Genomic DNA, 16,196 nt, shown 5'->3' with positions numbered 1-16,196 from the left:
CATTTAGAATTACCTAACTCTACAAATTGGCATTCAAAATTTAAGTGAATAGGATTATCTGGCTTTTCCTCTGGTTTAGGTTTAGTGACAAGTGAAGATGAAAATAGATAACCAAGACTGGTCAAAAAAAGTAATGAATTCTTTATCCATTTTAATCATACTCTGAGTCTTGTGCCCATCATAAAACATGAATAGGGGAAGACTATTTCCTCTGGTTGGGGCATCAGCAACAAGGGATCATCAATTTAAAACTGTCACTAAAAGAGTGAGGAGAGGCTAGGAGAATTAACACAGAGCGTAGGTGAGGCAGAGGCCACTGCATCTTTTAAGAAAATATTTGAAGCAGAGGAAGATACAGGGCTATGGGGAGAGACTGGAACAGTGGGATTAGTTTTGGATGTCTCTAATCAAGAGTCAGCACAGATGTGATAGGCTGACTGGCCTCCTCCTGTGCTGTGAATTTCTCTGGTTCTAGGTCAGAGCAGATTGGTGGAGATTTTTTTGACCATTGTTCAAGCTTTTTCCTGAGAAATGTGTGCAAGTTCTCTATTTCTTTAGAACTGTGTAAAAGAGGTGGAGGTGGGAGGAAGGGATATAAACAAAAAGATAGTTCTGAACCCATGTTGAGAACTGGTGTCAGTTGCTCAAAGAAAGTGAGAGATTTTGAAGTATTAGCACAGCAGGCACTTACAGTTTAAGGTTGGCACAATAAAAATATTTTAATAATACTACAACAATATTATACACAATTCAGATGTGTTTTCTAAAAATGTAATTGTTGCAATTTGGCTTCTGACCCTACACTTTAAACTTGGGCTCATGACAAAAAGGCAGTTTCCAGTGGCAGACCAGTGTCTCCTATGAATTGAAACTTGCTCTCTTATGTTTAACATGAATGGGAATGGTGTATTTCAGGACTAACAATTACCCATTTACTCCGTATTTTGCATCGGAGATTGTGCGGGTTGTCCTGTGTTCTCCTGTCCACTCTGAAAGGGGAAAATGTCATGTTGTCAAATCATATTTTTCAGGCTAAAGCTAATCATCAAGGTTATTTACAAGCATATAATTACACAGAAGGAAATGAATATAGCCAGTAACTAGCAGTACAGTATTTGACTAACACAACATTTAAACTGCTCTGAAACAAAATAAGAATCCAAAATCTTAGTAGTTCCATCTAAAATCTTTTAACGGAGTCTCTGGTGAACATAGCATCGACACTGAACTCCATGGAGCCCCTTCCCCGCCTCTCTGTGGAACCAGATAGGCAAACAGGAGACTAGAGATAGCAGGAAAAGCAGCAGCACTCGTACAATTTCAAAGACAGGCATCAACACTTCAGATTAAAGAAGCTCTTTATCTAGGCAGGCAATCATGTTATTAGCCAATTCTACCATTCAAGTAGACAGAGTGTGAACAGCAGTTTCCTGGCTATCTGTGGAAATTTTTATTTTTGATACCTCCCCAGTGGATAAAATATTGCATAGTGGAATTTCAAATTGTGTGAAACTCCAATGATGGTTCAGCAATCAAAGGTGACTAGTTTTGTATTCTTATCCAACTGGTAACATTCCTACATTAATATTTGAAGGATACAAGGTTAATCAGCAAGGTTAGATGGCCCCTTATTGAGATGTATAAATCTTTAGATGACTCTGTCTACCATTTACCCCTGATATCAAGATAAAGGCGCTCTCTCGCAAAAAATAGTGACCCAAAGTCCATTTTAAATACACAGTATTTTGCCTGGCTAAACTAAACAAACACACAGAAATTTTACTGTTTGAGGCATGATGTAGTTCTGTAAAATAATGTACTTTATAAATTATTTACACACAAGAGTATCATAAGAAGTTTAAATGCAAACCCCAATTATAAATTCATGTTGTTAGAATCGGGACTAATATAAAACAATTGTCACTGCTCTAACCATGGCTCTAATCATTACCTTTTGGATAACAATTGGATGTACAAATTGTAATGGTTTTCTTATGAATAATTTAGAAATATAGTGTGTGCATCAATAAAGGGCCCTTTATTACTTGAATTTCAGGATTTTTGTTTAGGACTTACGTGCTAGCCGTAATCTCCATACAGAAACTACATTTTGGTTGATACTTTTCAGAGTTCTATAAATACTGTACTAGTAGCCAAGGATTGGAGGATAGCAAATGCAGTCCCAATATTCAAAAAGGAGTGAGACATGAACCTGGTAAATCAGGTTGGTTAGGGTAATATCCAAAGTGGGAAGAATGCTTGATTTACAAGATCCTGCTGGTGAAGATTTAAAGATCTTTGTTTACATCTTGTGGGTAAATCTAGATTTTTTTTTTATTTCCGTGAAGGCATAAGATTTGTGCATGCCACAGTTGGGTTACTGAACTTGACATCAGTTATATCAGTTATGTGGCAGTTTAGTTGTCTGAGAAGCATAAAAGGAAAGTCATTACAGCTCCAACATGACTGAGCGGTTTTCTGTTCCTGATAAGTAATTTATGTTTCACTACAGTGCCCACAAGAAAATGGCATTCTTTTGTTTGATGGTCATTAAATTATATGAAAAATATAGGGTTATTAACACTTTTTACACAAATTAAGAAAATAAGGTCTTAGTCAATTATCGTCCCACAAGTCAAACTTATATCATTTGATTTCAATTCACATAACTTTATTACTATTTTATTTTCAAGGTGGAATATTTTGTATTCCGCACTGCTCTCATTGTAAAGTATTGCCCATTTAGCACTAATCTGTGCAGTGCTAATCAGTCGACTTGGTTTAAGACAGATGCATCCAACATCCAGTGAAATCAGGATTTCACTGCAGTAAAGCCAAAGTATTCATTTGATGCATTCTGTCTATTTTGAATCATGCCACTGCATTCCATGGTCTACATCACAGAACCACAGAAGTTTACAGCGCAGAAGGATACTATTCGGCCTATTATGAAAGTGTTGGCTCTCTAGGGCAATCCAAATGAATTCCACTGCCTTGCTCTCCCCCATAGTCCTGTATCATCCGCTGCTTCAAATGTTTACCTACTCTTCCCTTAAAAGATTCACTAGTCTCTCCCTATAGCTAAGCATTCCATGCTCTAACAACTTTCTGAGTAAGGAAATAAGGAATAAAGAAATTTCTTCTAATCTTTCTTCTCTCTCTCAATAGCAAATTTAAATTGATGAACCAGAGGAAATTGTTTTTTTTTCCTATTCAGTCTATTGAAATCCTTCATAAAAGTCAGCTGTTAAGCATTTCATTTTGGCGGATAAAACACAAATTCATGATGTGAAGCTATCATTGAAGAATTAACACTATTTATTAATACTCGATTTACTGCTTCATAAGGGCAAACTTTATGAATGGAACATTTTGGGAATTCCCATATGTGCCCCATGATTTCAGCGCCCCATAATTTCACATCCATTAAAATGAATGGATAGAAGAAGGTGGCGTGCGCATGATTTCCCGATATGTGCTCCTGAAGGGTGAGATGCCAGAAGCATGCATTTTTAAAATTTATCCTACAGTGTCTATCTAGTAAATAGATCAACGCATAAGGCTGCGCTTTACACATCTGAGCTCCGAGCACAGAGCTTCGCACACCGGTAAGATACATCGGGAATTTGGGCATGGTGCCTGCAAGGTACCGCATCCATTAAAATGCTGGAAGACGTGCACTTCTTAGATTGTGTAATGGAGCATCACAAAGCCTTTTTTTTGGTGATAGTGGGTGTGGGGTAGACCCTGAATATGCAGAAGTAAAGCATTTGTGGAAATGTGTCACGAACATGGTGAACATTCTCTCAACAACAAAAGTAGCACGGCTGGAAGTGAGAAAAAAGTTCAATAGCTTAAGGAAACGCACAAAGTTACACCATAGATATCATTGTAAAGTAGTTTTACAGAGCATAGGTGTATGGAAAGCTGTATTTGTAAAAGATGTTTGCAAAAAAAACTGTACGAATGTTAAGGTGGTGAAAAAGAGAATGTACTGTAGGACGATTTCCATGGAATAAATCATCCCCTCACAATTCCCACTGTTCTCATGTTTAAAAGCAAAATTCACATATAATCAGAAGGTGCAAAAAGTAGTCCAAACCATTGTTGCACAGGAGAGCGCTTTGAAGGTATGGGGTCAGTGCAGGTTGGAGGAGAGCGCAGAACTCATGCTAAGTTCCATATGATTCATATATTATATGATTTACACAATGTATTCATATGCACAAACAATAATTGTAATCAAGCACATAATGCAGCATATAATGAAAATGCAGTATCCAAATGGACAAATGAGCTTATTTACTCATAATGTACCATCTGTTCTCTTCACACAGAAAGAAGAACCTAGTCACCCTCAAGCAGCCCTGAAGAGCAACATATACCACAGCATCAACCTTCACCATCTCCACTTGAAGCAGTCACCACCATCACCAATGCACTTACTTTAGGGGAAGTACATAGTGACATTTAGGAGGAATCGCAGGTGAAGCAGAGTGCTGGTGCAAAAGGGACAGCAATGGTGATGGTTAATGAACATCTAGCTGGTGCAGGGTGGACATCCACTATGTTTGGCATCCTCTTCAGTTGCAGAGGCATACAGACCTTAGTGGACATATTTTGAAATTGAGGCTGGTACAGCAGCAGCAATCACTTTCCTCCTTGCATACAGCAGTGGAAGTTGGTCTGGCAATGTGGGGCAGTCGAATAGCCAGATATGCAATGCCAGCTCCCACAAGAGTGATTCCATAGAGAAATGTTGTCTGCACTTCAGTCTGCAATTGAGCATAAGGCAACATCTGCACTAGTGACTTTAGTCACACAGGTAATAGGCACAACAGAAATATCTCTCATCAGTGATCTCACTGCTGACAGAAGCTATGGATCCAAACTACAAGCAATATTCATGGCCAGCTTCAACTCTTGAAGAATAGCTACAGGCAGCCACGAGAGAGAAATTCTGAAAAGTTAATGGTAGCATAAGATCAACATTCTATGTTCTGACAGAGATCAATATAAATTGGGAAAATCATTTCACCTTTCCTATCTCATCCACCCAGAAAGAACTTAACAATCCCTCAGCACGGCATCTAGCTGTTTCTTAAATGACTATGGTCTCTGCCCCATTCTCACATGGTAGTCCATTCCATATGTTGACCACTGTGTGTGAAGAAAAAATTCCTAAATTCAGCCATAAATTTGCCTTTACCCAGTTGGAACATGTGTACTTTAAAGTAGTGATCAAGATTTAACTTTTCTATACCATTTAACATCATTAACACATTTATGAGATCCTCTCTCAGTTGCCCCATTTCAAGGCAGAAAAGCCCATGTTTTTCCAGTCTTCTTCGTAACTCAATCCTGTGACATTAAGGATGTTAGGTAAGTCAGCATGGTGAGGAGATGCCTCAAGCGGTGGAGTAGTATGGGAGCAGTTGATTAGCCCTCAATTTATTGGCAGTTTTGACTAAGGGTCTACACCTGAGATGTTAACCTGTCTTTTCTCTTTACGAATGCTGCAGGACGTGCGGTGCATTTGTTTTGATTTTACATTATTTGTAAATGACACAGGAAAATAAAAAACGTAACAGTCTAACATTTTAGATTTCTTAGTCTTTTTTTAAAAACACAAATTATAATATTTTTGACAATTTAGCTTAATAGTGATAACATTTAAAACTGCACATTTATTGTGAACAATAAATGGGGGGGGGGGGGAACAGTATCATAAATTTCAGGCTTAAATGAAACATATCCTTTTTATTTTTGGGAATTCTTTCTATGGCCGTTATTTTCACTGACCAACGGTTTACTACTAATCTCTAACGGTACCTGCAGGTCATCTCATTTGAAGCTTGAATGTGCAAGTTTGCATTAGTCCACATAAAAAAGCGAGATGCTTTCACAACACAAAGTGAATCAAAGTAAATACAGCAACATGAAATGCACAGCTGCCCTTCACTCCAGCACTTATGCTTCTAACTGAACACTTTGCCAACTGAACTGCAAAGATTGACATAAGTTTCATTGCTATATCCAAGAACAATCACATGGATATTAATTTATTCCATCATTTCAGCTTTGACATGCTTCTGCACTGAAGATGGCCCTACCTTTGCTCTTTTTCTCTGCTGCCCCTGGTATACCGTTCTTTTCTGTGCAGCAAAATTACAAACAATTATCATTCATTGGACAAAAGTGACAAGAAAATTAGAAATGTCATGGTTTTAATGATCTAATTTTTGTTTCAATGAAATGTTATAGTATAGCTTCATTGATTATGATAACATTTGCAATCTGCTCTACAGAATGAAGTCAATACTGCAAAGTCATGTTTGTTAGTTTCTAATTAAAAAAAAACATAATTTGAAGATAACTGTGGAACTTATTCCATGTTTTCTCACAGTTCCAAAAAGGCCTTATTCCAAATGATACTTTCCATTTGATTTTTTTCCCCCTATCAAAAAGCCAAGTATTTTACTTATCAAATGCAAGCATCAAAGTTACAATTTTTAGGAGAGTGGTTTTCGTTAAAACAATGCAAAAAAACCACTTATACAAAATAACACTTTGTATAAGCAAAACAAGTCTGTGCTTCATTTGTACGAGGTCAAATTAATAATTTAGTAGAACAGATGAAGCATACACAAAGACAAAATGAAATTATCCTGTATTATTAAGAGCACATCAATCAATAAAATTAGCAGTTGGACGTACAGGCACTCATATCCTACGGGACACCTCACCTGATGGTCAGCCTTTGCGTCATTTGCTTTATCCTCTTTTTCCTTCTCTTTCTCCTCTACCTCCAAGCTTTCAGTTCTAATGATGCACGTCTCCGGGGAGGGTGGAGAAATCTCAGTCTCTTGCTCATTTCCAGCTTTCTCCACTGTCTCATGGTTCAATATGCCTTTCTCAGACATTCTCACAGAAAAGAATTACACAAGTAGAAGATGCAGTGACCTATGGGGTCAAAACATCAAAAAAGAGTATTTTATTCCCAGAATGAGTCCCCTCATTTCTTTTTGACATTCATTATGCAGAAAATGAATATTATAGTTGCCCGTTTGAAACAAATTGTGTAGACAGCACAATATAAATTCAACACATCACCATTCAATTCCAAATGTAATATTTCAAACAAATATAAAAGATAAATTTGGCAAGTCAACCCTTGTGGTCAACATTCTTAGCCATCAAACTGACAGCTCTATTATTAATACTATAAGGCTCATTTCAAAATCCTTGTCAGTTTCATGTTTGTGAAACTCCAGCAAGAAAAATTTCAGCTAACTCAAATGTAGACCTGTTAATGCTGGTGCATTTTCTGGAAGCTCAGTGGGAAATTATTTTTCAACCTCACCAATTGATTCCAAAATGAATGCCTTGAATTATTTAGGTTTGCAGGCACACATTCTGGGCAACAAGATCAAATTAAATTACAAGGTCGATTACTCACTTCAAGAATAACATTACAGGTTATGTGTGAATGCTAAAAATAAGAATCACCTGTATAAGAGGACCAAGACATCATCTTTTAAAGTTGAATTGCACGATTGTGTAACCAAATCTCCCACAGATGCTAGACCATATGAAAATCTCAACAGGATATATGTACACCAGCTGAAGTGTTATGGGCAGGAGGTACAGTAAGATATGAAGCGGAAATTGTTGGGAATGAATACTCTAGTGCCAGAATTGTAGTCAGTAGAGAAGAATACACTCATAGTATTATTGTCTGCCCTAACTGTTGTAAATCTATGAGTCTACAGATCCTCCTCATAAGTGAAAGAAAAGGTGCAATATATTAATGCACTCTTTATGCCTTGATTTGTGTATGGCAACACCCTATGTAAACAAGAACATTGATCAGTTTTTGTGACATCACACTATTAGCAATGTCTTCACTGTATTGCTTATAAATGTGAAAATAATGCAACACTGTTGGCAGTGGGTTTAACAAATACTGCTGCCAAATGCATATAATTAAGCAACAGCTTCGATTTCTCAGGGGCAAATGCAAGGCAAACAATTCCTGAAACCTACCTATTGGACCGAATCTGCAGGCCAACTTGTCTAATCAATGTATTTTTGTTACCATGAGAAAAAACTGTTTCAAAACAATGAATTTAAGTTGATAATATTATCTGGAAAAACTGATGGTATAAATTGAGTATTTTGTTAGACATTCTGACATTGTGTGACAAATCTACATTGATAATTGTAAATAGCGAACACCAACAATCATGGGTCAGACCAAGCATGGTTAATAGAAAAATTACATAATTTTGCCAATGCAACTCTTTGAAGATCCTTTAAAATTAAATATTTCATTCTTAAAATACAACACAGGTGTAAAATTATAAGCAGCTGCATTTGGATTCAAAGTACGCAGACTTGGACTTGGGTGTACAGTGCACAATTTCAAAATTTGCGGGTGACACAAGACTTTGAAGGGTAGTGAGCAGTGAGGAGGATAGTGATAGACTTCAAGGGGATATAGACACTCTGGTGGCATGGGCGGACACGTGGCAGATGAAGATAATGTGGAAAAATGCGAGGTGATGCATTTCGGTAGGAAAAATGAGGAGAGGCAATAAAAACTAGAGGGCACAATTCTAAAAGGGATGGAGGAACAGAGGAATCTGGGGGTGTATGTGCATAAATTGTTGAAGGTGGCAGGGCAGGTTGAGAAAGCGGTTAAAAAAGCATACGGGGTCCTGGGCTTTATAAATAGAGGCATAGAGTACAAAAGCAAGGAAGTCATGATGAACCTTTATAAAACACTGGTTCGGCCACAACTGGAGTAGTGTGTCCAGTTCTGGGCACCACATTTAAAAAGGATGTGAAGGCCTGAGAGAGGGTGCGGAGGAGATTTACGAGAACGATTCCAGGGATGAAGGATTTAAATTACAAGGATAGATTGGAGAAGCTGGGATTGTTCTCCTTGGAACAGAGAAGGTTGAGAGGAGATTTAATAGAGGTGTTTAAAATCATGAAGGTCTAGACAGAGTGGATAGAGAGAAACTTTTTCCATTGGCGGAACCAGAGGGCATAGATTTAAGGTGATTGGCAAAAGAACCAAAAGGTGATATAAGGAAAAACTTTTTTACACTGCGAGTGGTTAGGATCTGGAATGCATTGCCCGAGGAAGTGGCGGAGGCAGATTCAATCATGGCCTTCAAAAGGGAAATGGATAAGTACTTGAAATGAAAAAATGTGCAAGGCTACGGGGATAGGGCAGGGCAGTGGGATTAGCTGGATTGCTCGTGCATAGAGCCAGCGTGGACTCGATGGGCCGAATGGCCTCCTTCTATGCTGTAACCTTCTATGATACTTGGTAATATCCAGCTCCGATTAAACTCCTAAACTTGCAGATGGTGTATTGAATCACCATAGGCATGATTTAAATTTTCTCTATAGAGTGCCTGGCAAATGGAACCTGTTGTTTAATTTTGTAGTCACGTGGCCATCAGCTTTTGTTCCAATTGGCTGGTAATTACATCACTAAGTATATAATTGATATATAGGAAAGAGCTCCAAGACAGTAATCACTTTCCTGGGACTAATAAGGCACTAAATCAGAAGAGCAAAGCTTTATACGGTGACGTGGCCACATTGCTTGATACCATCAACATTCCGCTATTGCTTTTAACTTGCTAAATAATTAGGAGGCCCAAGAAGATTTCTTGTTTATTTTTTATCAGTATGTCTAATGGTGTTGAATAACCAGTCCACTGAATAAAAAAACCTGACACAATATCTTACCGTAATACATGTAATGTAATATACAATAATGATATTTAATGGTTCTCAGAATTTAAATTGAAAGAACAGAGTTCTTGTTATGTACAGGTAATACACTGCTGCAATCAAAACAGCAGTTGCTCTTGATGTGACACCAAAACATCATCAGCAATTAACCTAACTGGGGTAATTTTAACCTAACTGCCCTGTGGGAAACTCACGCGAACAGACCAGGTGCCTGTTTTGCACACCGCACGATTATACTTTCCACTGATGGGCGGTGTGTAAAATGGGTAACTGATCTGATCATATCAGCTTCCAACCATGGGGTTTAGGTTAACATTCTGCCTGTATTGATGATGTGATTGTGTGCAAGGTCAACAATTCAATTTAACTGGTACCAGAGGGGCGGGCGAGGGGAGGGAGGGGCGAGGGGAGGGAGGGGGGAGAGGCAGGCGAGGGGAGAGACAGAAGGGCAAGGAGACAGAGAAGAGCAAGGTGAGAAGGGCTAGGAGAGAGATAGGGGAAGTGGGAGAGGGGAAGCGAGAGAAAGAGTGAAGGGGAGAGGGGAAGAAAGGGATGGGAGAGATATAGGGGAAGTGAAAGCAGAGGGGACGGGAAGGAGGAGATTGGGAGTGAGAGTGGAACAGAGGAGAGGAGGGCCTCCAGAAATGATACGGCAGAGGCTACTAATTTACTGTTGACACCGAACAATATAGCCAGGTCACTATTACAAGGGAGATTAATTGCATTGCAAGGGAATAGAAAAGTGGGTGAATTAAGGAACAGCAAACAAATTTTAAATTAATAAATCAAATGCATGCTGGAACAGGAAATTATCAACAGAGGATTGGCTGCTGCGTTTTCCACATTACAACAGTGAGTGCACTTCAAAAAAGTACTTCATTGGCTGTAAGGTGTTTTGGGATGTCCTGATGCTGTGAAAGACGCTATATAAATGCAAGTTCGTTCAATTATCAAGATTAAGGAAAGTTGCTCCATAGTATACAGTGGTTGCTGTACCACTGAGACAATGGAGCAATCACTCTGTAGAATACAAGCTGGAAGCCCAACTTGTTAAAAAAAATTATAAATATATAAATATACATATACCCAACTGCCCAAACTCCAGCTGAGTGCTGACCGTTGATTAAATATTACAAGTACTAATGTTATCAAATGCATTATGTTGGTCACATGACTGGTACAAAAAGCTATGAGGTTCCATTTTATTCAGTACTTTGTTTTCATGTTAATAGGATATTATGTACAAAGAGTTTTGATGAAGCCTGCTTTCTATTCTGTTGCTCTGGTACCTGTATGATCGCACATTTAATCAACTAAAACTGAACAGCTGATCCAAGTCAGACCAGATTAAAATCTTGTGGTACATAGATTGAAAGCTAAATTTAATCCACAGGGAGAAACAAACATTCAGTTTGCAGACACCATCTAAAAATATCAATAATTTTTAAGCATTAATGGTAAGTTCACAGAATGCAAACTTGAAAACATAAAGGGGCAAATAGTCTTCCTAAATGGCCCATCTTTATCAGATAAAGGTTGTTTGGAGATGAAACGCTAATCATCATTGCATGGGGCGTGATGCTGGACTGTGTGGTGGAAGATAAAAAGTAATTGGTTTGTTATTATTATTAGATGTGTACAGAACTGTACCAAGCATTTTACCAATAATCCTTCAGTTAGGTGTGCAAAACCATTAAATGTTTTCAGGATTTTGCAAAATGTCTCATTTAAACTCCAGTTAAAAAGTAGATACCTGGATAATTCTTGCCTGAGCACACTAAAAGTATCCAGAGCAATCGAGCAGCGAGGCCTGCAACACCACTGTATGCACCTCGGCTTGCGTGTGTCTGGTTTTCATAAACCTACATATAATTCTCTTTGTCCTTTGTTTATTTTGAAGCATCCAAAATACAAAGGTTATGTATGTGAGATAGGATAAATATTTCAAAAATGAGACATTGAAACCAAGAGAGTCAGGGTCAGCCTCAGTGATATCCATAGATCACTTGCCAGACATATTCAACATGTTTAAAATACAATGTTTAAGTTATTTGTCCCTCCAATTCTCCTTCTTTCTCTTCTGAAAGCAGTAACTCGCGTTGAGCTCCTAGTTGCCTAATGGGGGATACTTTGCTCATGAGCCTAAACAATGAGTGGCAACAGGCTATTCAAGCTTCGGGGAAGGGCATCAAAAGTTGAGCTTGACCTTGTCTTTACACAATACATATGCACGCACACACACATACAAGTTTTCCAACAGGTAGCAGTTAGGAATGAGAACCATGGCTTAGTACCATACCAGCATTGCCTTTAACCATTCAGTTACAGGAAGATCCTGTTATTTATATTTTTTAATTATCAGTTGATCTCCCATGGTGGTGTTCAGAGATTTATATGTATTGGGCTCTTACATTCCTGCTAATCGGTGGTTCACAGTGCGCTAAGATCCCAAGCCTACTCAGTTGTGCCATTACTTGATTTGCTGAACAGTTGTACTTCTTTTGGCCCGCTTGTTCTCAACTGCATTCCATTTGTTTTCCTAAGCTACACGATTCAAAAAAATAAAGTCGGGAGTCAACTGGCCAATTTGCACACAACTTGGGAGTCCCAGCTAAATGGTAACTCCCAAGAATGGTAATCTCATTGGGAGATGTGCATCAAAGTGCATTGGGAGTTAATGTGAGGCTTCAGATGGCCGTCTATGAAATACAGGAGAGTGCACTGAGATGTCAGGATGTTCAGGTGTGCAGCAGGATGTATCGTACTGTTTGTGGAAGCTGGGGAGAGATTTGTTGGAGCTAAGTTGACGGTCACATTTGTTATTTGTGATTCTTTTTTTAAATGGCTTTACGATGTGAAAATAATTATTTTCAGAAATATATAGTGGAGTATAGTAGCAGCTACATCTTATTTTTTTACTGTATATACTTGAAAAAGAAAAATTTGCAGGGCTATGGGGAAAGAGCAGAGAAATGGGACTAATTGGATAGCTCTTTCAAAGAGCTGGCACAAGCACGAAGGGCCGAATGGCTTCCTTCTGTGCTGTATGAATGCAATTTGTGTAAATGGGTTCTCGCCTCTTCTCAGAGGGGAATGGCTGCCATCTTGAAAATCTCAAATGTAAATTATGATGCATTATATTTGCAAGATTAGATGAATCAAGTTGAACTTGGAACAACAATGACTCAAAGGAACATTTAGCTCCATGATCCTATATAAATTAAAATATTAAATATCCATATTCATTTAACATTGCTGTGTAAAAATAAAAGCTACAGTCAGAAGTTCAATTCCACATTGTGGGCCATAAACACAATGTACATATATATATTATACAGTTGCATTGCCAGCTAAAGCTAAAGCAGAAGGATTCTGAATAAATTATGAAATACTACTACACCAAAACTGATTCTATTTTATACCGAATACGTTTTACAAGAATTCCCAAAAGACACATGGTGAGTTTTCGAAACTGCTTAAAGAGGTTAACAAGGAAAAAGCCCATTAGAAAGCAATCCACCTTTCAGCAGTGCCAGCTAATGGCGCCCAATGTAAAGGCAGCCCTGTGTGGTTTAGAATCTTAGTGGGATGAGTGCTTTTAATATCAACCTACAATAAGGCTGGTCATTGATCATGCCCATTCTTAGCAACATATGCAGGTGTCAACATAAGGAATAATGATCTACATTACTCCTCAGGCACATCAGGTTAAAAAAAGGAAACTATACTATAACTACAGACAATCTATACTGTATAGTTACTGTATAGACAAAAATGAATTTCTACTTTCAAAACACAAATGCAAGAAAACAGATTTATTTTAAATCATTTTCATGCTAGATGTATATATTAATTTCTGTTAATTTGCATGAAGTAATATGTATTAGTTTAACAATTTAATGTCTTTTTTCTACTACATTTTTGGCCAAGAAGATGGTACTACAAAAAGAATGAAGATTTGGCTAAATGGTGAGACTTAATAGATTTAAACACACTTGCATGCACACACACATCCCATCATCATCCTAAAGGTTTATTTTATACAAGTGACATTTTACAATAGTGGAAAAAATTGCTATTGACATAAGTAAAGGAATGAAGGTTAATTTATTCACAAAAGATTAAAATCTGGCTAACTTGTCACTAAATTTCTCACAACCCTTCCCAGAGATCACTGCCTTTTCTCGAAAATCTCATGATCTGCAAATCATTCTGCTTTCTGATGTATAAAGGATGGTGAATCTGTATAATTTAAGCACCATCCATGGATTGTTACTGCATATTGGTGAAATTTAGGCAATAAAGTATGGCACTATTTAATAATCCAAATTCAATTGTGCCTTCAAATCTCTCTGCTTCTCTTCACTCAATTAAAATAAAAAGTAACCCATTTGCAATCCCTACTTCAGTAAAGTTAGACAATCAGATTTTACATTCACATTTTGGAAAAGAAAATTACCTTCAGTACACGGTTTCTGTGTTGGTTTGTTGATGCTTTCTATCTGATGCTGTTCACGGTTGAAATCAACACGACTGATCAATGACAAAGTGAGTCCCATGTCCTCATCAACAGTCCAAAATGACAACCTCCATGCTGTTCCCAAAGAGGATTTGATGGACCATTGTCAACCTGAAAGAAATGACGAAAATAATAGAAGGGTTAAGGAAAGTCTTGAGTAGAGGCAGATTTCCTGCACTAATGACCTGCTTGAAGCAAATCTGCTTCACAGTTTGAATTAGCTCCACCTGTCTCAAACTGCTTGCTGCTTCTCTAATAAAGGCAAGAAACGGCTGTTCAATCATAACAGCTCCTACGCAAAGAGCTAAAATTAACAATTATTTTACACTCGACGATTACGCATTTCTAGTTGTGTGCTGCTTTCATTCAGGCTCTTGAAAGACTCTTACCTCTGTACTGATCAAGCAATCTGTAATAGAATCGCATGTACTCTCACTGTTTTTCCAGGCAAATTAAACATCTGCGTTTTTTTTGTAACTACAGTGATTTTACAATGTACTTTGGTAGACTACTATTGGTTAAAAAATGTTGTTCAGGCTTGTTCTTTAAAGCAATAGAATATAAAAGGAAGTGATCAAAGAGTGGCAAGTAAAATAGTATTGAATGAACATTCTGTATCATGCGTCAGGAGTAACGCTCATCGCCGGCTGTAGATCATGGCACAAAAAAAATTACCAAATGCAATTCCTCTTTCTTAAATGTTAAAATTATACAATCTGCATTGTTGGTTTCTTTTATCTGAATACAGAGAATCATCATTTGTGCAACCACACAACACTTTCTGTACACTTACTACATAAACTTAAACTAATTACAGTACTTTCCATTTAAGATAGGTCACATGCACCACGAGTAAAACATGAGTGGGTCACAGAGCCATATGTCTCTTGGCATTATTGTGCTGTTTAGTATTGTTACTTTGGTACATGAGAGAACGATGTTGACTATAATTGATGAACAAATGCTCCAATTATAGTCAATGCAGGAAACTTTCATCAGGACTTTCCTGTTTGCAGCGAAAGTTAAGGATTTAACTGAGAATAAATTGTCTGATCAGGTGCTAAAAGCTACTACAAAAATATAAGTATTATTTTGAAGCTACTGGAATATACAAATCTGATTTTCAGGTTATATTATGGTAAAAGGTCAGAAACAGTTTTGAAATATTTTAATAAAAGAAAATATTTTAAAATGAGGCTGAGCATCCTATTCCAATTGTTACACAATTCAAGATTTGGCCATGCAAGTTCCAGCAGCAAAATTAAAAAAAAACACTATTTATATAGCATCTTTAACAGAGAAAAACATTCTCTCTTTTACGTACACTCAATAGGCAAATGGAGCCTCAGTTTAACATCTCATCTGAAAGACAGCAGCTCCGATAATACAGTACTCCCTCAACATAGCACTGAAGTGTGAGCCTAGATTATGTGCTCAAGTTCTGAAGTGTGGTTTAAACCCATATCCTTCTGACTCAGACACGAGTCAAGCTGACACTTATTTAAGAGAATGGCTGAACTAATTTGACATAGAAAAAAATATAAATGCACTTTAATGAGTTTGCAGAGTATCAACTGCATGACGGAATTTACAGTCATGGGGTTGAAATTCACCCCGTTAATAAAATTAAAAAGACAAAATTGAGTACAAAACAAGATTTCCCATCCTGTACTCAGGTTTCTTTTTTAGTATCATTATTGACTAAAAAAATTTCATCTCCATGATGATTTACAATAAAGCCCATTTGTGGGGCACATTAGCAATGTTTGCATTCCACTGAAATGTAACTAGTAAACAGGTATAAAGGGTTCCCATTGTAAATGCAATATAAAACTATTAAAAAGCTGACATACAGTATCAATTTAATCAATCAATTTTGCAACATGATGCATTGGTGCAAAAA

At 37.4% G+C, this 16,196-nt stretch overlaps 1 protein-coding gene across 18 annotated transcripts in view; it reads right to left on the bottom strand.

The window, feature by feature from the left end:
* Positions 1-16,196, bottom strand: part of LOC137318255 (cAMP-regulated phosphoprotein 21-like) — a 455,290-nt gene that overhangs the window by 117,318 nt on the left and 321,776 nt on the right. For 17 of the 18 annotated variants that reach the window (XM_067981189.1, XM_067981224.1, XM_067981207.1 and 14 more), the window contains 3 exons: positions 14,234-14,404; positions 6,747-6,963; positions 6,114-6,155 (listed from right to left, as the gene is read on the bottom strand). In XM_067981189.1, coding sequence (XP_067837290.1) covers positions 6,114-6,155; positions 6,747-6,923 — 219 coding nt within the window. In that variant the 5' untranslated portion in view covers positions 6,924-6,963; positions 14,234-14,404. The remainder of the gene's footprint in view (positions 1-6,113; positions 6,156-6,746; positions 6,964-14,233; positions 14,405-16,196) is intronic. The other variant, XM_067981218.1, reaches the window with a different exon arrangement.

The sequence above is a fragment of the Heptranchias perlo genome, chromosome 3, assembly GCF_035084215.1.
Source record: "Heptranchias perlo isolate sHepPer1 chromosome 3, sHepPer1.hap1, whole genome shotgun sequence".
In the NCBI taxonomy this organism is placed as follows: Eukaryota; Metazoa; Chordata; class Chondrichthyes; order Hexanchiformes; family Hexanchidae; genus Heptranchias; species Heptranchias perlo.
Note: the sequence above shows the minus strand (reverse complement) of the source record. Positions and strands in the feature narration are given on the sequence as shown.